This window comes from Mesocricetus auratus, unplaced genomic scaffold (genome assembly GCF_017639785.1).
Source record: "Mesocricetus auratus isolate SY011 unplaced genomic scaffold, BCM_Maur_2.0 Super-Scaffold_100003, whole genome shotgun sequence".
In the NCBI taxonomy this organism is placed as follows: Eukaryota; Metazoa; Chordata; class Mammalia; order Rodentia; family Cricetidae; genus Mesocricetus; species Mesocricetus auratus.
The window spans coordinates 33710783-33735428 of record NW_024429188.1 but is presented as its reverse complement, the minus strand read 5'-3'; the positions used below and the strand labels follow the sequence as shown (position 1 = coordinate 33735428).

At 36.7% G+C, this 24646-nt stretch overlaps 1 protein-coding gene across 10 annotated transcripts in view; it reads right to left on the bottom strand.

Annotated features, from left to right (window-relative positions):
* Nucleotides 1–24646, bottom strand: part of Dmd (dystrophin) — a 2157616-nt gene that overhangs the window by 353851 nt on the left and 1779119 nt on the right. For all 10 annotated transcript variants that reach the window (XM_040744180.1, XM_021232987.2, XM_040744181.1 and 7 more), the window contains 3 exons: nt 23469–23625; nt 1876–1996; nt 1004–1272 (listed from right to left, as the gene is read on the bottom strand). In XM_040744180.1, the coding sequence (XP_040600114.1) occupies nt 1004–1272; nt 1876–1996; nt 23469–23625 (547 nt within the window). The remainder of the gene's footprint in view (nt 1–1003; nt 1273–1875; nt 1997–23468; nt 23626–24646) is intronic.

Below are 24646 nucleotides of genomic sequence, written 5' to 3'. Positions count from 1 at the left end.
CAATTTATTTAGAATAGAAAAAATATACTGGATTGTCTGCATTCAAGTTGTTAAACTTGAGTAAGAAAGCCAGGAATACTAAGAAGAGAGACAGCTACCTTATTTTTTGACTGGACTTCATTATATCCTTTACAGAGTTTTAGGTTGAAAAGAGAAGTGTCTGGATGATTCAGAAATATCCATTCATTTACTCAATATTTAAAAGGCAGCGTTCATAATATGCCACACACACTGACTGGCCAATGGATGTAAATATGTCATCTATGAAAGTTTGAAAAAAAGGGGGCTTTAAAATGACACTAGTTGAAAATGATGAAATAATAGGAAAATACATTTTGAGGGAAAACAAGCAATGTTATACAGAAAATGAAAACATAGGAGGCCATAAGGCTGAACCCAAATTTCTAATAGTTTACAATTAGACAGCAAAAGGACTTGGAGAACAAATGATTCTGTTTCAGACTGGCAGTCATATTACCAAGGAAAAAGCACCATACTGAATCTTCTGATCTTGGCAAGTGTTATTTTTATTCTGTTCTGATACTAAGTAATACAACACACACACACACACACACAAACACACACACACACACACACACACCAAAAATTTTATAAAAAATACCCAACCAATCCCACAAACCCATGTACTTCGTGACAAATTAATTTCATAATGGCAAAAATCAAAATTACTTTTGACCTTGTAACTTTTTAATATTTAATCTTATGAGCCTGGGGTATTACCTACCACACTAATGAGACTCCTTAATATTTCATTTTATATTACTGAAGACAGACAAATGACTACATCACTGGCTCTTATTTTTGGAGGAATCTCTGCATGAAAGACTTCAAAACAAGGAAAATAAAATGGGCTAATTTCACAAGCTTATAGGCCCTGTAATTTAACTTTGTGTCTTTGTGTGATGAAAATACTGTATAAACTTAAATGAGCACTTTAGGGGGGTTACCTCAAAATATTCTAGGATAAAGCAAAACACAGTACCTTGACTTTTTCAAGGTGATCTTGGAGAGAGTCTATGAGAAGATCCCCCACTGGTTGCCAGGATCCCTTGATCACCTCAGCTTGGCGCAGTTTGAGGTCAAGTTCATCTGAAGCTTCCTGAAGTTTCTGTAGTCTTTCGAGAGCCTCATCTAGTTTTCTCTGCCAATCAGCTGAGTGCAGGTTCAACTTGTCCCATTCAGTGTTGACCTCCTCAGCCTGTTTCCGCAGGAGCCGAGAGACATTTTGGGCTCTTTCTTCAGGAGGCAGCTCTAAATTGGCAATATGACAAGGTATTAGGCCACATCCATTTTTGTTTAAAAAAAACATTGTTGAAAAGGTCAGACTAGAAGAAAGGAAGGGAATATAGATTAACAAGAGGCCAACTTTGTGATTAATGGCTCTTTTACACTTTGGCATAAATTTTGATAGAGTCTAGCACAGCTAAACTGTCTGTCTTCCTTAGTGAATCTGTCCTATTTTTCTGTCAATCAGATAAATCAAGATTCATTTAAGCTTTCAGAGAGAAAAATGTTAGCACATGCTGAAGAGCTCTAATTTATTTCAGTCAGGCTCTTAAACTGGAAATTAGCTTGTAGTCTTTGCAACAATAGAATTCCTTTCCACAGATAAGCTCCCCTATCTTCTAAATATTCAAAGAACTGATCACTAGTTGCTTTATTTGCAATGGTGAAAACAATGCACTGTGCTTTTTGATTCCTTATTCTTTTTTGAAACCGACATCTCATTTGAATTGATTCTGCTTAACTCAGAAGTGCAAGAGCTGTGCAGTCTTTGGCAGCAAGCATGGATGGGCTGCTCTGTCATCGCTGATCCTTCTATCAATATGTTATTACAGTTCCACATTCAATTACCTCTGGGCTCCTGGTAGAGCTTCTCTAGTCCTTCCAAAGGCTGCTCTGTCAGAAATACTCTCACAGTCTCCAGAGTACTCATGATTACAGGTTCTTTAGTTTTCAATTCCCTCTTGAAGGCCTGTGAAATGAGATGGAAAGAAATGTTTATTTGGCTTGAGGAATGCTCCTCAAAATTAATCCTGGGTGCTCAGAACTTGTTTATGTAACTCCCCAGTTAATTTCCTTCTCTTTTATTTATAAACTGATACTTAGAAAATGATAAGAAAGGAGACCTGGGTTTCAAAGTTAATGAGGAAACCACTGGGTTTGCAGAACTTTTCTGGGGAGAAGTGGGGAACATTCAATACAGGTGATGTGCTATTATTAAGTTAAGCACATTTTGTTTATACGACCTGACTACGAGATCTAATATATATATATATATATATATATATCAAAATCCCACCCTGGCTAATGAACTAATGAACTAATGAAGACCAAAATATTCCCAAAATAATCACTTCTAGTACACAATGGAAAACATTCATTGCTATGTAATGTGGGGGCATTCATATTTTATTGAAGTATACAACAAATTCAACTGATAACAATTGTGTCAACATATTTGATGGAGAGGAAACTAGTGTAGTAACATTAAGTTATTGAGGAACTACCAATTACATTTTATATTGTGACTTTTCTGAGGAGAATGGAAATATTTAGATCTATTATGGGTAACTGTAAATAACTTTCTATAAACAAATAGCCTTAGAATAGGTAGCTTCAGACCATTTAGTTCACTACTCAGGCTGGTTGACAATTGTAATCTCTAATCTATATTCTCTATTATGTGGGATTAAAAGAGAATAAATGAGGTAAGTTTTGTCTTCAAGAACTTATTGGACCAAAATAAGGAAGAAAATGTGTGGGAATAAAGTTGTAGCCACTGCCCATCACAGGGAGATAACATGCCCAAAGATGAAATATGGGATGTGTTAGGTTAAATCCTACCTCTGGGACATTCCCAGTCAAACAAACACAAAAAAATTAAAAATGAAAGACTAAAACAAAATAAAAGAAACATTCTAGAATTAGATGGAAAACTTTAAAGACATACATAATCTAGAGAGGCACATTGCAATGGTAGAATATATTAATATTCAAAATATAAAATATAGTTACTGACCCAGATTTCATTTTATCATGGGTGACAATGTTAATAAAAGATATTGTATCACATAAGTGAAAGTTTATCTTATTAAAACAATGACTATTTCTCTGACCTAAGCTTAATTATGTACCATTTTCAACTCTATCTTATTTTTAGCAATGTTATTAACTGAGTTTAAGCCCTCTTACATTACTAGGGAAAAAAGTAGTGTTTTCCTTTAAATTTCAAACATAGCACTCTGATTTTAAAAAAGTAATTCAGAAGTATATTAAAACATATTTGTTGGTAAAATCTTAGTGGTGTTCACTATTCAGAAGAACCCTGAGTTTGATATTTTATACAGTAATCATTCTGTCAAGGTTACTTACAATCCAGAAGAGAGAGGCAAGGTGTCTGAATAAAAATAATGGAATATTTGGATTCAGTCTGCAGATGGAAAAGCAATTTCTATATTGTCGACTATTCTTGTGTCCTTGAAATCAAACTGGGTAGACGATTATTTACTTTACTTTCACAGAAGTCCTGTTCTATCTACAATATTTCATTTGATTTCTGAATATGTGTTGGTATATCTGTCCATATATATATATATATGTGTGTGTGTGTGTGTGTATGAATATATACTTCTTGCGGTGTTTTATTTTTTAATCCATCTTTCACAAGTACAATTATCTCTTTTATTTGTCTATCTACTTGGAGTGAACCATGGTCCTGGCTTTTCTAATTACAAAAAACAATGGCTCCCTATACCAAACTTCTATGTCTATGTAGTTACACAAGAAACAAAAGTTAAGTGTAAATTTGGTGTCTCTATCTATGAAGTTGCAGAATATCATGAGTAGCTAAACATATAAATCAGTTAAATATAACCTGAGAAAGATTTCTAGAAATGTTTAATTACATAGAGTTCTGAAGCAGAAACATGAGTTAGTCAGAAAAGAATTATTAAAGGACATTCAAAGAAGAAACATATGTATTTCCTGAGATATTGGACAAAGCATCATGTAGTGTGTATAGCTATCTCTAAACAGGCTTGCCCGTCTAGAAAATAAGAACTAAGGAAAGACTTCTCAGTGTTTAAGTAAGGCACTGCCATTATATGGAAAATATAACAGAGTTTTAAAAAATAATTTGGGCATCGGACTCTTGAAAAGTTTAGGCAGTATTTGTAAGTAATTAGGAACCTTTGAAAAAATTTAGGCAGGGTAGTGGCATGGGTACATGAGTGTTGGGCAGGGTAGAAATGATCTGATAAAGGAAATGGGAAAAAGGTGAGACTGTAATTAAGGAAGGGAGGCAGATAAATATAGAAGCAAGGAGTGGAGATTAAAATAACAATAGAGATGTATGAAAAAGTACCAAGGAATTGTACTATTATTTATCTAAAGAAAAATTTAATACACAGGATTCTGTGTATAAACATATATATATATATATATCATTGACACGTATGTATAAGAAATAACACAGTGTACATACAGTTTGGGGTAGTCTTAGAATGTATTACCCATAGTTAAGTTAGGGGTTCCTCTATAGAACATGAAAAAGAGAAGGATAGAATTAGAATTTGAATAAAAAAATAACTGGTGGAAACTAGAAGGAAGATTTTATGAAAGATTGTGCGAATTCAACCCAGAGCCAGAGTAAAGAGAAAAAGATGGACACATGGTAGTAAAGTGTTTAGGGAATGAAGCTACGTGGAAGGAGCAAGATGTACACCTAGTACATGAGTGAATTCTGGATACAATTGAAACAAACTTTCCTGAATTACTCTATGCACCTCTAATAGTTTCATCTTGCTGAAAACTTGCCCATCCCAGGCAAATTAAATGTGTACCATCTGTCTGGTTAATTTCTCAAATTTCTCTGATCCAGGAAGAACAAATTGTTAAGACCTATGTTGGTAGTCTGCTAGACTAAATTTACAGTTGTCAGAAAAACAAAAACAAAGTCTCTAGATAGCTATAATGAAAACATATGAAGCCCTGGCCCTGGAAATATTTCGAGATGGTAAAAATTGAGGCATGTGGGGGCATTGAGCTAGCTTCTTAAAAATTAGAGTTAGATTCAGGCCTTTTAAGTTTCCAAGGAGATTCATTTGGAGAAGATGACAGCTGGCTCCTCCTTTATAATCTTTGGTCTCTTGCCTGCAGAGCAACTAAGTATTCACATGGAAATACATTTTATCAACATTTACCGTGTTGCCCTAGGGCATGTCATCAGGAAAGAAAGAGGAGGTAAGATTATTTATTATCAGGCAATTAAAAAAATCTGCCTTGGATCCAGAATACCTCATGTGAATATTCAAGATAAAATTAATAAAGTCTAAAATTACAATCATACTAAAATGAGTGTTGACATTCTGTATATGGGACATCTTGGAGATATAGAATTATTTCTAGGTGAAAAAATAAATTCTGAAGGAGAAAAATTTCTAAGCATCATTTTCCTAGTCTGATAATATATACTGAATACCTACATGTCAGTACTTAATGAATAAAGAGAAAAATGGAATGTCAAGAGAGGCCAAATATGAGGAGGTTTGAGCCACTGATGAGAATTTAAAGAGGAAGCAGGTGATTCATAGATGCAAAGGTAGATATGCAATAAAGAGTATTCATTGGACAGGTTGAGAGTTTGAGACAGACATTTAGTTGACAAAAGACTGGAAAGGAAAGCAGATGCATCCAATGGAAATTACTTGAACAATATCTATTTTCCTAAAGCAAAAAAAAAGATGAAGACAGGACAGCAAGTCAGAAAATATAACAAGCGGAAGGAGGAGATGCGATTTTATGGAAAAGAGTGACTTAAATATGAAAGACTAAAGCTGGTAATGAACTAAAATTATGTATCTTGATACACAGAATGTTTTCAAGATGTTGAACTTTTGGTGTTGTTTCTGTATGTTATTTTGTTGTTTGTTTTGAGACAGAGTTTCATTATGTATCCCAGGCTGATATTTGAATCCTTGATCCTCCTGCCTCAGACTTTTGAGTTTCTGAATGGAGGGCTGAGAATACCTGCATGTACCCAGATACTGCAGGAGTTTGTAAACTTAAAACCGGGGCAAGACCAGGAAATTTAGACAGACCCTAGAAAACCAGAAGAGTTGATCATACAAACAGAAATGAATACAATATAAACAATTAGGCCCAATATAGATATGGACAGAAAAAATGAGATTATTGTTGGAGTGAGGGCTATAAAATAAGGGTATAAATTAAAGGTCTCACCAAACTGAAAAATCCAAAACATTATGTGATAGTACAATTCCACTGTTAAAAGCAGAAAGAAAATAATTCAAGGCTAACGGTCACCCTATGAGGGACCACACTGGCTTGCCACTTGAGTTGTTGCCAAGAACTCAGTTACACCAAAGGTGTACAATTTCATTTCTTAAATGTAAATCACTGAGGATTAAAATGAATTTGAAGGAAAGACAAAGGAATTTATGTCATAACAAATAAATAAGCACTGTTATTTTTACACAATTTTTTGAAATTAAAGAAAGTGGGTAGAACACAGGATTGTTTGTATATTCACAATTCAAGAAGACAAAAACTAAATACAAAATGTTAAAGAGAAATATGTAAAAAGAAAGAAGTTGTTGCTTCTAGATAATTAGAGGTCAAGCAAATTGACAATTCTTTGTGTTATGTAGACATCTTTAAGTTGCAATGCTATTTTAAACATTGTTACATGATTACTCTTTCATTTATTCATGTAATAAAAGTTAAGCACCCTTTGTTGGTGGTGTACCACTGATCTAGGGTGGATATCCATGGTCCTTGTATAGCATAATTAAAGAGAAATAGGTGCATGCACTTAAAAATTAAAAAGATTCTTTTTTACAATGATGCAAAATTGAAACTTCAACATCCAACTGGCAAAGTAAAACACTAATAAGTATAAAGGGACAGATAAATCATGATAAAGTAAGAGTGGGTAACTTTAATACCTCATTCACATATTTCAGGTAAACTAAAAATCAACAGAGAACATTACATCCAAATTATACTGAAATCAAAAAACTTTAGAAAATAGTCAAATATATTCCATCCAACAGATAAAGAATGTACATTGTTCTTTACATTTCATAGAACTGTCGCTAAAATAAAACTCCTTTTTGGTTAAAATGAAAGTTCTAATAAAATATAATCATTGAAATCATTTTTTGTATTTTACCAGATCACAGTGGAATAAAAGTCAACAGCAAGAAATGTACAAAAACCACACAAACATTTGTCAAATTAAAAGTGATTTAGTTACTGTTTACTGAAGGAAGTAAAAGAAGTTTAAAATTCAAAATTTCCTAGAATCACATGGAAATAAAAGCACAACTTCCAGCTAAGTAGTTCCAGAAGGAAAATTCTATGAGTGATTGCATTAAAAAAAATGAGGGATCTACGATAAATAACGGAATGGGGCTCCTTGGGTTTTTAGAAGAAAACAATTAAAAATAAGAGAAATACAAATCACTAGATACCAAATTAATTCAACAAGACAAAACAACTAAAAGAGGTCAATAACAATGAGATTAAAGCAGAAATGAAGTGTCCTAGCAAATAAAAGTCCAAGTCTACCAAACTTTTGAAAAAGATAGAAATTACAAATTTTCCCTTTTAGCTTTCTAGTTTTACAAACTAAATAGTTACTAAATATGTTCCTACAATATCATGATAATGTTAAATTCCTAAGTGTAAACTTGTCTTTTGAAAATAAATTATCTGATCAGCAGTGTTTATATATTACAATTAATGGGTGACTGCTGGTTTATTCAATCATTTAAAAATATTTATTTATTTTGCACATGCTGCATATAAGGCAGAGAAAATGTCACAAATTAATTTTACCTTGAGTAATCAATAGTTTAGTTAAGTTGGTATAATTAAGACATCCTTTTATATAATAAACGTTTCAACAATGCAAATAAAGTACAGATAAGCAAATGTTTAGCTAATGCTATGTCAGATATTTTGAATTCAAATATCACCAGTCTTTAGCTAGAATATGAATCTGAGCAGGCCTTGTATCCATCAGAACTTGAGTGTAAACCCTATTGCAGAGGATACCAGAAACATGGTTCACAACACAAGGAGAAATCAAGTTGGTGCTGACAAGATGGCTTTTTCTCTGTTGGTTAGCTTTCATAGAACTGTATAATACTATGCTGGCTGCCAGAGTAAAAGGAAATAACCACTATTAACTAAATAAGGACTCTGAACTGTAATATTGGCCAGTGTGGCAAGATACAATATCGTACAGTATTGGTACAATAGTGGCACAAATGCTATGGGGGTAACCAACTAACTATTTTCTGATTGGATTTAAAGCCTGTTTTACAGGAGGAAACTCAGGATCAATACTGTAAATCTGGCCAAGAAGCCATGATTGGGAAGCTCTAAGGCCAAAAGAGATAACCTAATAATGTCAATCTCTCAAATGGACATATAGTAACAAACTGACCTTTAAGTTTGCATCTCTATACCTACATATTACTACAGTGCTCAGACTTTATCAGAGAATACTTTTTATTTTATACAGTGGGTGATGGTTAAGTCAGAAATTCATAACTGTTAAGGGTGCAGAGAACAAGTGTCAGTAGAATGCTCAGCTGAAAATGGGACATCAATATCACTTCTATAAAAAGGCACAAGGAACAACGCAGAAGAGGAGATAGACAGACTTTAAGAGATAGAGATCATGGAGAACTGGATTGAAATGGTTTATTTTAGACATGATAATTTTGCTGTGCTCATGAACTTATAGCATCTTTTGTTGCCTGCACAAGATTTGCACAAAATAAAGCCAGCCAAAATTCTAACATGGAGGATGAAGGAGTTTATAAACGCCCACCATTAAGGCGCCATGGGCGGTTGATGGCTTCTGAAGTTGAGTCAGTTAGTAGGTTGACCATGATCCACTGGATAGTCCTACAGTCAGGACTATATTGGCAGCACAAATTGAAATTAACAAGTCATTAAAAAACATAGGAGGTGAAATGGATAGGGAGGTCTGAGTAGATCTGAGTTTAGTTAAGGGAAGGGATGGAGGGATAGAGAGTGAACATGATCAACAAACATTGTATGAGATACACGTGTTTCAGCTGTTTTGCAGTGTCCTTGGAGCTAAATTTTGTCTACATTTCTATTGAAGTCTCAATGTCTTATTTGTGTTATTCAGAAAGTAATCTGGTGTATTGACTGTATATTTACTCCTCATTCAGCAGAACTTGAGACAACCATCTTACAAAATAGTATAGTTCCAAGTAGCAGGGGCCCCAGAGTTCAAGTCTGGATGGGTCTGGAACTAACCATAGCTATCTAGTACAGGTTATTAAATCTTCCAGCGACTTCTTATCCTTATTAATGATGTGTCAAGTTGGCTAACTACAATTTCCAGTTCTCAAATTCTTATATTCAACCTGACACAGATTGATGAAGGTATAGGTATGATTTGGCACATCCTCAATAAATATTGCTAAATTAAAAAGAGACCATCAAGTCATAAAAATCAGAGAATGCTATGGATGTGTGTGTGTGTGTGTGTGTGTGTGTGTGTGTGTGTGTGTGTGTTTGATTTATACAGAAAATTAGCAGGGCTTCAGGCAAAAAGCCTCATCTTATGAATCATTAGAGAAATAAAAATAAGGTTGTGAATTGGGAAAAAGACAGATCTTATTCTGAGCTTGCTCATTTATTCCAGATCCAAAGTTCTCTGTAATTTTGAGGAACTGATGGTAATTTCCTAAAGAGATGGCCATATTAAACATTGCTTTCTTAAGTTTCTTTCCTTTCTTATTTTTGTCCTTCCTTCTTTCCTACTCTACATTTCTGAAAGTGTCTCAATGTAGTCGTAGCTGGTCTGACATAAAAACTTGTAGTTTTCTTTCTTGTTGCTCCTGAGTACTGTGATTAAATATATGTATGCCCATTGCTGGCAAACTTAGTATTTTCTTATATTTTGGTTGTGAGCCTAACCTTTAATGGCTGAGCCATCTCTCCAGCCCCTTAGTGTTTTCTTAAAGGATATGTTTATCTTCTAACATTCTAAGAATTTTTTGTCTGAGTCACTATTTAGGGGGGTTTCCCTCCACTTTATACCATTAGGTAAATAACAGAATGTCAGATTGAACATTATCATTTATTGTGGTTTGATGATAGTTGTACTCATTGAACAAATGTTGTAACTGTGGAAGTTTGAATGAGATGCCTCCAATGAACCTTGGGAATTTGAATACATGGTCTCAAGTTGGTGGCTACTTGGGGATATTTGGGGAGTGGGGCCATGCTGGAGGAGTGAGTCATGAGGGTGGTGGTGGTAGTAGCGGTAGTGGTGGTGGTGGTTATGGTAGTGGTGATGGAGATGACTCTGGGGTTTCAAAAGTCTGGCACTATTTATAGTTAGTTCTCTCTCTCCTTCTTGTTTGTAGTTAAAGATATGAGTTCCCAGCTGTAGCAGTCTTGCTTGGAACAGTGGCCACACCTCTTTGGGCATGTGTTGTTCCTGTCTCCTATTTCTACTCTGCCATCAAGGACTCTAACCTTCTGGAACTGGTAGTCCAAACCAAATTCTTTCTTCTATAAATTGCCTTTGTCATAGCATTTTATCACAGTAATAGAAAAGTAATCAATATTAATGGTTATAGAACAGACATATGCATGTCCTCTCTGTAATTTGATCAGAATTTAATAGTTTTGCCATCCTATATTATTGTTCCAGTTCTTATACTATTATTTTTGTTTTTATCATGTTGGCATGCTTCTGGATTTTGTTTAACAGTGGCTGAACACTTTCTGCCACAATCACGAACTTCCTCACTTAAAAGGAGTCTCAAACACATAGGAAATGGTTTGCCAAATTGTGACTTATGGACGATCAATTCTCATGTAATTCAAAACCAAAATGGAAAGGGTTCAGAAGTGTGGCAAGATGAAACCAAGAGTCTAAACAAGTTTTGTACATGTTCGTAAAATAAAGTCAAAGGAAAAAGAACAAAACTAGGAAGATTGAATCTTCCTTTAATGATCATCTGAGCCAACTAACATTTAAAAAGTTATGAAAACAGGCTTGTGGACTATAAAAGGTCATTGTAATCTTTCTTAACTATGATAAGAATGCTTAACATGTGTTCTACCATTTAAGAAATATTTAAGAGCCAGCAGGTATTGTTAAATATAGAAAGTATTTTGTACAATAGATACCAATTTACTCATCATTTGTAACTTAAATTTTACCCAGTGAGTAACTGTTCCCCTAACATCTGTCAACTATGTTCAGCTCTCTGACTCTATGAGTATGACTATGCAGTCAAATTTAAATAAAGTGAAAATAGGTGCATCTTAGTTTTACTCTACTACTGAATAGAATTGAAGATAAACAATCATAGGGTCTGATACACCTAACTAATATTTCAGACAGTCAATAACATGAAGAATTGAATTCATTTAGAAACATGTCTCAATAATTTTTAATTTAAATTGAAAGTGAATAAAAATATCTCAAGATAGATCAAATTTTAAGATGTTGCTTAAGAGATAATATTTCTGAGTATGTATCAGGAAATACATTCTTTACCTCCCTAACTCCTTGCTCAGATTTATTTTTAATAGAGCCTTTTAAAACAAAAAAAATGTGTTCTCTGAAATCAAGAGCATGGAATAGTTTAAGACTGGGCTTCTCACAGGTTTTTGATACTACTGAGGAATGGATTATTGCCCACACAGCATCTTGAACAGCTGTTTGACTTCAATCTTCAGTCTGGGCTGTTTCCAAAAACCACTGGGGAAGTTACTTCCCACTGACAACAGACTTGTTAAGTTCTGAGCTGACCTTGAGAAATCACTGGGGAAAATCCAATCTGTTCCCCTAGCCATTTAAACAACTCAGTTTTAATTCATTGGGCCTAAACTCTGGATTCAGGTATTGATAGTAAATAAATGGATTATTAGAAAAAATCACATTAAAATTACTCTACATCCGTTCTTGTGATTCAACCAAAATTTGAGACTGTCAAATACAAGAAGAGGATAAATTCTGAATCATGCTATTTGCCCTGTCCCTTAACAGAAGATGGAGATGGAACCCCTGATTTGCTTCAATCATACACCTTCAAACATGCCCATATACTAGTTTCTGTCACCAACAAAAGTGGTACTGCCTGTCTGATATTTGTGCAAGACACAGGGTTCTTAGTCTTACTTGACTGTTGTGCTCACACTCCATGTCCCATCTAACATATATTTCATGAGGTCATCCATTAGAATAAATCTTAGATGAAATAATATTTAACCAGATCTATCATTTATCTTTTAGCCCAAATCATCATGATGTCTTTTCTAAATGACTTTAGCACCTCTTTTGTCCTATCAGTTATCCACAAGGCAGATGCCATTAAAGATCCTTCTAGTGAGTGTTGTCTTACTATATATTGAATAAAATCCTCCCGTAAACTCTGAACTGTAAAACTACTTGTCATCTGGCCCCTGTCTTGCTGTATAACCAGTAAAGCTCAAGTCTCCTATTTCCTACCGGATAAGACTGTGCATCTCATTTTACCATTATACTCCAAAACTCTTCTATGTTGGCTTCTGAAACTGCTGCTCATTCTGTTCAAAAGTATCTCCCCCAATCCAATTTCTGCTCACTAACTCAGACATTTATTAAAACATTACATCCTCTGATTTCTCTATTCCTAGTTGCTTTCTACTTTGTAGCATTCACTAGTACTTGATACTATTTTATACATTACTTTATTGACTTACTGTGGATGTGTATGCCGGCAGGGACTCAGGATTCACTTTTGTATCTATGACCTCTGGAGTTTACAAGGCACTCAATAAAGAGTAGCTTAAAGAATCATTGAGTTTTTACACTGTTAGTTATGATGACAAGATTTTTACTATATAAAGTTGATTATTGTTCTTTCAAGATCTGTGAATAATTGTGCTGGTATTTTGATGGGGATTGCATTGAATCTGTAGATTGCTTTTGGCAAGATTGCCATTTTTACTATATTGATCCTACCTCTCCAAGAGCATGGGAGATTTTTCCATTTTCTGGTATCTTCTTTAATTTCTTTCTTTAAAGACTCTAAGTTCTTGCTATATAGGTCTTTCACTTGTTTGGATAGTGTTACCCCAAGATATTTTATGTTGTTTGTGGCAATTGTAAAAAGTGATGTTTCTCTGATTTCTTTCTCAGCCCATTTAACATCTGTATATAGTAGGGTACTGATGTTTTTAGTTAATCTTGTATCCTGACACTTTGCTGAAGGTGTTTTTCAGCTGTAGGAGTTCCTGTGTAGAATTTTCCAGGTCACTTATATAAACTATCATATCATCTGCAAATACTGAAAGTTTGACTTCTTCCTATCCAATTTGTATGCCCTTGGTGAAAACAACCCTGTACAAAAAAGGAACTTCTGAAGGTATCACCATCCTTGACTTCAAGCACTATTATAGAGCTATACTCCTGAAAACAGCTTGGTATTGGCACAAAAATAGACAAGTAGACCAATGGAATTGAATTAAAAACACTGATATTAACCCACATACCTATGAACACTTGATTTTTGACAAAGAAACTAAAATTATACAATGGAAAAAAGAAAGCCTTTTCAACAAATGGTGCTGGTATAACTGAATGCTGGCATGTAGAAGACTGCAGAGAGATCTATGTAAATTGCCATGAAAAACTTAAGTCCGAATGGCTCAAAGACCTCAACATCAATCTAGCCACACTGACCCTCTTAGAAAAGGAAGTCGGAGGTACCCTTGAATGAATTGGTACAGGACACCACTTCCTGAACATAATACCAGTAGCACATACACTGAGATTGACAATTAATAAATGGGAGCTCCTGAAACTGAGAAGACATAGTCAACAAGACAAAAAGACATCACAGAATGGGAAAAGATATTCACTAACCCCACATCTGACAGAGGGTTGATCTCCAAAATTTACAAAGAACTCAAGAAACTAGTCTCTAAAACAACAAATAATCCAATTCAAAGTAGGGTATAGAACTAAATAGAGAATTCTCAATAGAGGAGCCTAAAGTGGCTAATAGACAATTTAAAAAATGCTCAACATCCTTGGCCATCAGAGAAATGCAAATCAAAACAACTCTGAGATACCCTCTTACTTCTGTCAGAATGGCTAAAATCAGAAACACCAACAACAGTTTATGCTGGAGAGGATGTGGAAAAGGGGGAAAACTCCTCTACTGCTGGTGGGAGTGCCAACTCGTACAGCCACTTTGGAAATCAGTATGGAGATTCCTCAGGAAAATGGGAATCAATCTACCACAAGATCCAGCAATTCCACTCTTAAGCATATACCCAAAAGATGTACATTCATAAACAAGGAAATGTGTTCCACTATGTTCATAGCAGCATTATTTGTAATAGCCAGAACATGGAAGCAACCTAGATGTTCCTCAACTGAAGGGTGGATAGAGAAAATCTGGTACATTTACACAATGAAATGAAATTTTGAAATTTGCAAGTAAATGAATGGAACTACAAGAAACCATCCTGAGTGAGGTAACCCAGTCACAAAAAGAAAAACATGAGCCTTCATCCAGTGGCTATCAGAAGCAGAGGCAGACACCCCCAGCTAAACACTAAAATGAACTCCTGGAGCACAGTTGCAAATAGGGAGGAGTGATGAGCAAAGGGGTCAAGGTCAGGCTAGTGAAACCCACATTAACAGCTGACCTGAACAAGGCAGAGTTCATTAACCCCAGACTAATGACTGAGAGGCCAACATGAGACTGATCCAGACCCCCTAAATTTAGGGGTCAGTGAGGAGGCCTCGGCAATCCATGGGGCCTCTGGTAGTAGATCAGTATTAATCTCTGACACACGAATGGACTTGCGGGTCCCACTCCACAGGAGGGATGCTCTCTCAGCCTGGACACATTGGGGAGGGCCTAGGCCCTGGCCCAGATGTTATGACAGACTTTGGAGATTCCCTCATGGAGGGCCTCACCCTCCTTGGGGAGTGGAGTGGGGACTGGGTGGAGGGTTGAGCGGGTTGGTGGGGGCAGGAGAGGAGGGGAGAGATAGGGAGCTAGAATTGACATGTGAAGCAAACTTGTTTCTAATTTAAATAAAAAATATTTTTCTACAAGTTTTTGGAGGATAAATGAACACAGAAAAAGATAGGAGGTTCATTTGTAATTAAATGATCTGTGTAAAAAATGCTTTGTGAAGACAAAATGCTATATAAATATTATACTTAAGTCAATATATCAAATAATTTGAAGAAGTAGGAAAAAGTCTTGGGTGTTGAAATCAATGTGTAAATTGTTCACATTTCTTCTTCTTATAGTCATTAAAGAAAAGCCGCAGTTCCTAGATGGCTGCATTCTTACATTCTGATGATATAGCTACTTTGAAGATGATTTCCTCAAATGCCTAGAAATGCAATTCTAAAAATAAATGTGAAGTTTCTACTATTCAGCATCTCTATGTATGACTGCATAGAATATCACATTTATACAAAGCTTCTTCTAGTAGTAATAAAGAATAGATAAAAAGACATTTAACTCCTGCAACATAGTTACCAAAACGTCTAAGAGTAGACATAACTAAAGATCTAACTTTGCAGGAGAATGAAAACATTTAGAATTCCAAGAAGCCAGATTAGTGAATGCTGGAATAAACGTTCCAAAAGATATTTTCTATTCCTGTAGAAAGGAGCCACAGAGAACTCATCCAGCTAATACATATACTAATAAAATGAATCTGAATTAAGTAGGCCAGCACTGATAATAAAATTAACCTAAATAAATGTAAAATCTACAATGTGATTTTGGGATAACTTTATTGAATTTATAATACTCTGTCTCACTTTGTGGTGACATCTGAATAAATCTAACATGTATAATATATGACCTGACAAATGAACAAGTAAACTACTTTATTCAAGTCTTTTCATTTGTCAACAGCATACTGGCAATAATGGTTTTCTTTGAACTGTTTTAATAATGTATGTATTGATTACTTCCATCTAAATTGTAACCAGAAAAATCTCAGGAAGCTTTGAAGATGTACTTAATGGTCTCTAGGGAAGGACATACACAGTTTTTTAAATTGAAAGATCAAAACCTAGAGGCAAACAATTTCCTTAGTAAAAGTGCAAACAAAAAGTTATTACCTGCTGTGTTCTTATAATCAAGATCTAATCTCCATTTGGATGTGGGATACAAAGATAGGAATTAAATAAGCTCCTGGTTTATTGCAGCTCTCTGAATATTCCCCATTATGAGTTCCTTTAAGACTCTCTCTAGGTTAATCACAGAAGTAGACAAGTAATAAATATCACTTTAGTGGTTGCTCAAGTAAAACAAAGGAAGTCTGTTTTAAAAATATATCTGGACCAGAATAATACACATTAATTGAAAATTGGTTACTCTAGTGAGGCAATTAATTAGTAACTGTAAAATACCCAGGAAAATATATTCCAAAGATATAAAAGTTTGTCAGTTTGTATTTGCTAAGGCACATTTGAGTTTTAATTATTTATAACACTTCACCACATATGGAGCATTATTTTATTAATAAGACTTCAGAGTCATTCACTTAGAGTTGTTATGCTGCCCAGCTAGTTTGGGGAACACAATTCTACTCTCATGGGTGAGAAGACTACTTTGAGAAGAGAAGAGATTTTGTGGGAGGGCTGGGGGTATGTGGGGATGGGAACATGATCCATCAGATAGGGGGATGTAGAGAGAGAGTACTGAAAGAGACAATAGGAAAGAGGGGCATTTCAGGGTGTGATAGAAACCTAGCCCAAGGGAAACTCTCAAGAATCTACAAGGCAGACTCCAGCGAAGACTCCTAGCAATAGGAGGTATGTAGTATGAATTGGCCCTCTGACCAGTGAAGAGTTTTAGTGGAGATATTGGGGCACCAACCCAGATACATAATCTTTGACCTACAGTCTGTCCTGCCTGAGGGAAGTGCTGAGACAGGCACCTTGCCAAGTTGACATCAGAGAGGCTTCATCCAATAACTGATGGAAACAGGTGCAGAGACCCAGAGCCAATCATTAGGCAGAGCTCAGGGACCCCTCTGGAAGAGGCAGAAGGAAAGTATTGTAGGAGCAGAGGAGTCAAGGACACCACAAGAAAATCCACAGAATCAACTAATGTGGCCTCAGGGTCTCACAAAAACTGAAGGGACAACCAAAGAACTTGTATGGGAATTACCTAGGTCTTATGCATATGTGTGACAGTTGTGCAGCTTGGTCTTATTGTGGGATTATTAACAGTGGGAGCAGGGGCTGTCTCTGATGTTATTTTGTTTAATTTTGGGACCCTTATGCTCATACTGGGTTGCTTTGCCCAGCCTTAATACAAGGGGGATGGTGCATAGTTTTACTGCAACTTGATGTGCCATATTTTCTTGATATCCATGGTGAGCCTGCCATTTTTGAATACAAACAGATTAGTTGTGTATGTGGGGGGCAGAGATGACACAGGGGAGGGAGCCAGAGGGGCAGAAAGGAGGGAAACTGCAGTTGGCATATAAAAGAAAGAAAGGAAGGAAGAGAAAAAAGAGAAAGGAAGGAAGGAAGAAAGGAAGAAAGAAAGAAAGAAAGACAGACAGAAAGAAAGAAAACAGGTTCCCATCAAAGACAGTCATCGAGGACATTAATAGTTTACCACAGATAGTAAAGAGATGACTATAAATGGTGACAATGAAAATACACAGGGAATAAATTTATGGTTACACGTGATCCATCCTGACACCCAGCCTAGTAGTCACATAAACAGCAATTGAATCACTAAACTAATAATGAACCAGAGAAGTGTATTCCTGGAAACATAGAATGAAACAAATATGTACTAAAAGTAGAAATCAAAACCCATTGTTGACCATATGTTGATGGAGTTTTATACTTAATACATTTCCTTTTTCTCCTTCTGAGTCCTGATGCTCTGACAGAAAATCCTGCTTCAAAGTATCTTCCTTCATTCTTTTTACCCAGGCAACATGTGTGTCACTGCTGAGTAACCTTTGTAGTATAGCTCTGAAACAGCTACTGCAGTAAAACTGGGTATAAAACTGAGCTTTTAACCCCTAGGAGTGACAGACTCCCTGAGAAAGGACAATGGTTTGTGATAGGTATCACCACAATAAAGATACCAAGGGAAGCTCAGGTATGCATTGGGTCAAGTCATAAGTAAAGAAAGCTAAAGCCCATAGGCATATATCTGAGTGATCAGTAACTCAAACATACTGTTAACTCTAACATCTGTGTCTTCTCAACACATATGACTTTCCTGAAACTTTCAAATGGAGACTGAGAATTTATATGCAAGCATTTGAGGGCTGTTAGCTCAATTAGTAAGTTACTAGACCAAGTAGTCAGGGACAGCAGATCAGGAGATAGAGCAAAATGCTGGAAAAGGGGATCATGACAATTGAGTTGGCCAGTTTCTCTGTTTTTGCACTGCTGAACAAAATACTAGTCACAATCTGTATTTATTTACTTCTAGTCTGCTTTGCCAATGATTCATTTTCTTTAGCTTCTGGACTTATAAAAATTATGTATTTTTATACTAATTTAGTCTCAATTTACTATATCAGACAATGAATTCTATTTAAAATGATTATGGTTCTCTGCATAAAAGGAGGGGGAAAGATCTTAAGAGCCAGAGGTAATGGAGGACTCTAAGGAAGTAGAATCTTCCAGACACAACAGGACTGGTAGACATCTGAAGTTGCAGAGACTGTGACCCAAGACCTGCACAGGTTTAAGCCAGACAAAATCCTACACTGAAAAGGGAAAGTAAACAAAAATCGCACGTTTATACAAGAAGATACTGGCTACTGACAGCTTCTGGGAAGGAAAACCAGTCTTCTCTAATGGCAGGACACTGGGTATATCAAACAAGATCCAGGGCATGCACTGTGCTCTAGAGTAGACGAGCAACACAAATAGACTCCATGTTTTTATTCTTGTGCACTTTTTGTTTTGTTTTGTTTTGGCATTCTTTGTCTTTTTTTAGTTGTTTTTTGTTATTGTGGATTTTTTTCTGAATTTTTATGACGTAGAGGGAAACATATATTTTGGTTGGTAGGAGGTGAGGAGAATCTGAGACAGTTTAGAGAAGGGGAGAGAATATGATCAAAATATATTGTATAAAACACATCTTACACAACAAGAAATGTTCATACTTCTCAATGAATGTGGATATATATGGGGCTGCTCAAAACTAGGACACTAAAAAATGTGGCAGTAATTTCGACTTGCTACAAAAATTTAGTAATCTGCACTTGATCTTAGCCAAAAGGCAAGTCTCCAAAACACCAAAGGAACCAATTAAAAGGTGGGGTACAGAACTAAACAGAGAATTCTCAATAGAGGAGGCTAAAATGGCCAACAGATACTTAAGAAAGTGTTCAACATCCTTAGCTATCAGGGAAATGCAAATCAAAACAATTTTGAGATACCATCTTACCCCTGCCATAATGGCTAAAATAAAAAACACCAAAGACAATTTATGCTGGAGAGGATGTGGAGAGAGGGGAACACTCCTCCACTGCTGGTGGGAGTGCCAACTCGTACAGCCACTTTGGAAATCAGTATGGAGATGCCTCAGGAAAATGGGAATCAATCTACCACAAGACCCAGCAATTCCACTCTTAGGCATATATCCAAAAGAGGCAAATTCATACAACAAGGGCATCTGCTCCACTATGTTCATAGCAGCATTATTTGTAATAGCCAGAACCTGGAAGCAACCTAGATGCCCCTCAACTGAACAGTGGATAGAGAAAATGTGGTACATTTACACAATGGAGTATTACTCAGCAGAAAAAACAATGGAAGCTTGAAATTTGCAGGTAAATGGATAGCACTGGAAGAAACCATCCTGAGTGAGGTAACCCAGTCACAAAAAGACAAACATGGTATGTATTCACTCATATATGGATTTTAGACATGGATCAGGAGAGTGCCAGTCTGCCTTTCCACTGACAGAGAGTCTGGGAAACAGGAAAGAACCTAAAAGATATGCATGGTGCCCAAGAGAAGAGAAATGAGGCAAGATCCTCTGAACAGATGGGGAACATTGCGAGGGGTGGGGGGAAGGGGAGCTGGGAAATAGAGAGGGGGAGAAGAGGAAGAGGGAGTAGGTCATGGGGGAACAGGAAGTTTGACTGGGGGGTAGGATAGGGGGAAGAGGGAATCATAGGTTAGAAGACAGATCAGGTACCATTGTGACCTCTAGTGATCTAAAGGGATGACACCAATTGGCAAGCTAAGCAATAGTGTAGAGACCACCCCGGATGCCCATTCCTGATAATGAACTTGATGTCTATAACCTTCCTGGAGCCTTCAACCAGTGACTGATGGAAGCAGAGGCAAACACCCACAATTAAACACTGAACTGAACCCAAGGAACCCAGAGACAGAGAGAGAGGAGCGGTGAGCACATTGGCAAAGAATGGGCTGGCAAAACCAGCAGAGACAACTGATCTGAACAGGGGAGAGCTCTTGGACCCCAGACCGACAGCTGGGAGGCCAGCATTGGAGTGATCCAACCCCCTGAATGTTAGAGTCAGTGAGGAGGCCTGGGCAACCTATGGGGTCCTGAGCAGTGGATCAGTGTTTATCCCTCGAATACTAACAGACATCGTGTGTCCATAACACAATGAGGGATGCTCTCTGAGCCTGGACTCTTAGGGGAGTGCCTGGACCCTACCCTGAGTGAAATGACAGACTCTAGATATCCCCTATGTGGAAGGAATTGGCAATAGGGTGGGTGTGGGGACACCAGACCTTGAGCAGAAACCCACTTCCCCTTTGGCCTGGGAGCAGGCATCTATGTATTGTTTACTGAAAACAATTCAGTGCTTTAAAGCTTGATAGGGCTCAGATAAGGGCTGGCTCACTGAAATACCATGCCTTCCACACCTCCTATGGCTAGATGCCTCTTCCTGCCCCCTGTGGTGTCTCCCCGATTCTGGGGCCGGAGATTAAACCACCAGCCAGGAGGGTGAGAAGTGGAAAGAATGGTATGTAAATGGATGGCAAAAGTCCTTAAAAAAGGGAAGCTCCTTTTTCTTAGAGAGACTTCTCCTGAGATTGCTTCTGAGAGCTCTCTCCTAAGCTGACTTGGGAAGATAAAGTTTTCTTAAAGCAACCGACCGGTCTCTGTGTCATCTATCCCGACTACCTCGCTACATTCTCGGATGCAGGCCGCACAGCAGGTGCGACAGGTGGGAGGATGGGGGGGGGGATGGTGGGGGTGCGGGAGGAGGGGAGGTAGAGGGAACTGGGATTGACATGTAAAACAAGCTATTTAAAATTAAAATTAAAAAAATTTAGCAATCTGAATCACATAAAAACAAATAACCAAATAACAGACAGCTTTCTTAGCATGTCTTTCAAAGACCTCTGGGTTGGACATGTCCCTGGTGCCTAGCTGGCTTTTGGGAACCTATTCCCCATGCTGGATTACTTTCCCAGCCTTGCTTTAGGGGGGAGGAGCTTGGTCCTGCCTCAATTGATATGCCCTGCTTTGCTCAAGCCCATGGGAGGCCTGCCCCTTTCTGAAAGGAGACAGGAGGAGTGGATTGGGGGAAGTCTTAGGAAGAAACTGGAGGAGAAAGGGGAGAGGAAACCGTGGTTCGTGTGTAAAATAATGATAAAAGTTAAAAAAATAAACTTAAAGTAAAAAAAAGACCTCTGGGCCTTCATATTTTCTTTCCTTTTTGTCAATTCCTATGTCCTTTTCTCTGGACAACATAAGTCCCTGGCGTTTCTTGAAGATGCTACCTTTAGCTGAGTATCCAGAAGGATTTTTCTTTCAAAGACTAAACAGATTAAAGTGTTACAATTTTGACTCCCAGGTTATACCTCTAAAGGTTGTTAAGAACACCACCACCAACACACACACACTCTTAATGTTGCTCAGAGAGTGTAGCATACACAATAGGGTGTAGTAGTGGTCTGTCTGCCTCGGCAGGAACTTAAAATTCTCCAGTTAGAATTCAGACCTTCTCCAGTTAGAATTCAGACCTTCTCCAGTTAGAATTCAGACCTGCCCCATAAGAAGGATCCATACTTGTTACTAGAAAATTAGCCCAACTACCTCGGGCTAGTGAAGTAAGTCATGGACTATGGAAGAGAAATTACAACTACCATTTTACTAAACCACCATAACCCCTAATGATAGTCTAATCATTTATCTTTAGATCCACAGACAAGTATAGTTCTCCTGTAACCAAAAGAACTTCACTCAGCAACAGACTGCGATATTAACAGAAAACAACAAAAAATCCAAATGCAGAGTTGTTGGGTCCTCCAATGGCTAGATCTACAAAGCAGCTCCTATACCTAATGTTCAGTAGCCTCTACAGAAGTTGTGGTGGAAATATTGTAAGAGCAAGCAGATCAGGGAATGTGCAGTGAGATTGTATCAACTAGTAATGTTGGAAATTACACCTGTAAAGTCTCATTAATATGACTGCCTATACATGAGGTAAACAAGAGAAACAATAGACATGCCCAAAGGAATAGGAAGAAACCCATAGGCTTCAACCCCACCCAAAGAACTACAGGAAACTGAGAAATGCTAACAATGGGAGAAACAGACTTCTCCAGAGAGAACCACACCAATTGGTTATCCAATATCACATGCTCAGCTCTGAATACATATACAAGCAACATTATACAGTCTCAGCAGATTATGTGTAGGAAAATGTACATATGAAAGTGTACAGTAATAAGTAATGAAAAAAGGCCATAAATTTAAGAGAGGAAAAGAAGAGGTATATGCGAAGGTTTGAAGGGAGGAAATGTAACAGAAAAATTATGTAACTATTATACCAAAAATTAGATAAATGCAATATATGGATCTCATTTTGAATTTTAAAGTAAAACAGAAATTTAAAAATGGGTTATATATGAGAAAATGGAGTATTTGTGGATAGTTGACATGATGCAATTACTGCTATTTTACTGTATCATAATACTACTGTATTTATGTACAAAACCCCCAAATTCTCCTCTTTTTGAGATACTTCCTAAAATAGTTGGGAATAAATGGAATATGACTGAAATTTGCTTCAAAATGGCAAGGGAAAGAATAGAGACATAGAAGAAATAAGACTGTTCATGAATTGAGGATTGTTGGTATCCTGAAAAGCACATGACTGTTTATTTTAATGTTCTGTCTGCTTTTATAACTATTGAATATTTTCCATGATAAGAAGAATTTAAAATAGACAAAAAGGATATTACTGATGCAGATATTTGTGACATTTAAAATATAATGGGCATCAGTTGTTTATAATTAATCATTGGATTAAATGACTAAAATATTCCTCTCCCATTTAATTTTTAATTAAAAACAATTAAAAATAGCCATTTAATGTTTACTCTGCACAAATCATTAGTTTCTAAAACATCATACCCTGTGTACATCATTCTGTTTCTGAACTGCTGGGACATCACCACCGATTGGTGCCTGCCGGCTCAATTCATCATCTTTCAGCTGTAGCCACACAAGAAGTTCCTGAAGAGAAAGATGCAGACGCTTCCACTGGTCAGAACTGGCTTCCAAATGGGACCTAAAAATTAACAGAAGCATACTGTGTCAGAATATCTAGAAGTATACTTGATGAGTCTATTAATCCCATTGCATTGGTTGGATATTGCTACAATTCACACCTATTGTGAGTTATATACCATAGCTGCAAATAAAAATCTAGCTACTTGGTTTTGTGAGTCATGAAACAAGGGGGGAGTATTCCATTGACAATTTTGAGGCAAGGCCACATTCTGCCATATGTTTCTTTCCACACTCAGAATTCTGAGACTTTTGGCATAGCCTGCATGCTGGAATCAAACGTTTTCCTATCCTGTTTCAGTCAATGATTTTTAATGTTTCTGGTAGAAAAAAACTTAGACACAGTGACTAATAAAACCCCTTCATTTTCATGTGACTCATACTGGAATTCTTTTTGCTTTGAGAAATGGAAAGGTCTCTCCCCATATTTCGACTTTTCCATTTCTTCCTCCCTGGACAGCCTTTCCCTTTGACTCCTTCCGTCTGGTATCTGTTCCTTTCTGCTCTTCTTCCCATATGCTTCTCTTGGCCCTCTACCATTTATGCCTCTGCACCTAGGACTGGTTTTTCACCAAGTTTCACATTTTTTTTCTCATTGCTTCCTTTGTTTAAAATGTATGAGACAAAAACACACATGGAAGAGAAAGCTTCCCCCAAACATGAATAATTTAGGCAGGAGACTGACTGCTTTACCATCAGCTGTATTTAGAACGTGTTAATCCTTAGAAGCCATGTAGGAATACACAAATGAATGATCTGTGCTATAAAACCCACATTTCACTTGAGGAGAAGAAACTAAATTAATAAAATAAATCATCATCAAGAAAACAAAGGGGAAAGTTACAGTGCTTTATTCTCAGGTCAGTCTGCAACCATGCTGAATCACTTACATTTGATCAGCAAGTACTAATTAATTCATAAAAATTAATTCTGCCTATAACATAAATACACATAAGTCTCCATGGCTGCCAAGAAATTTAACGTGAAGTACCCAGGTAGAAGAACATGTGCCTTGTCTTCTC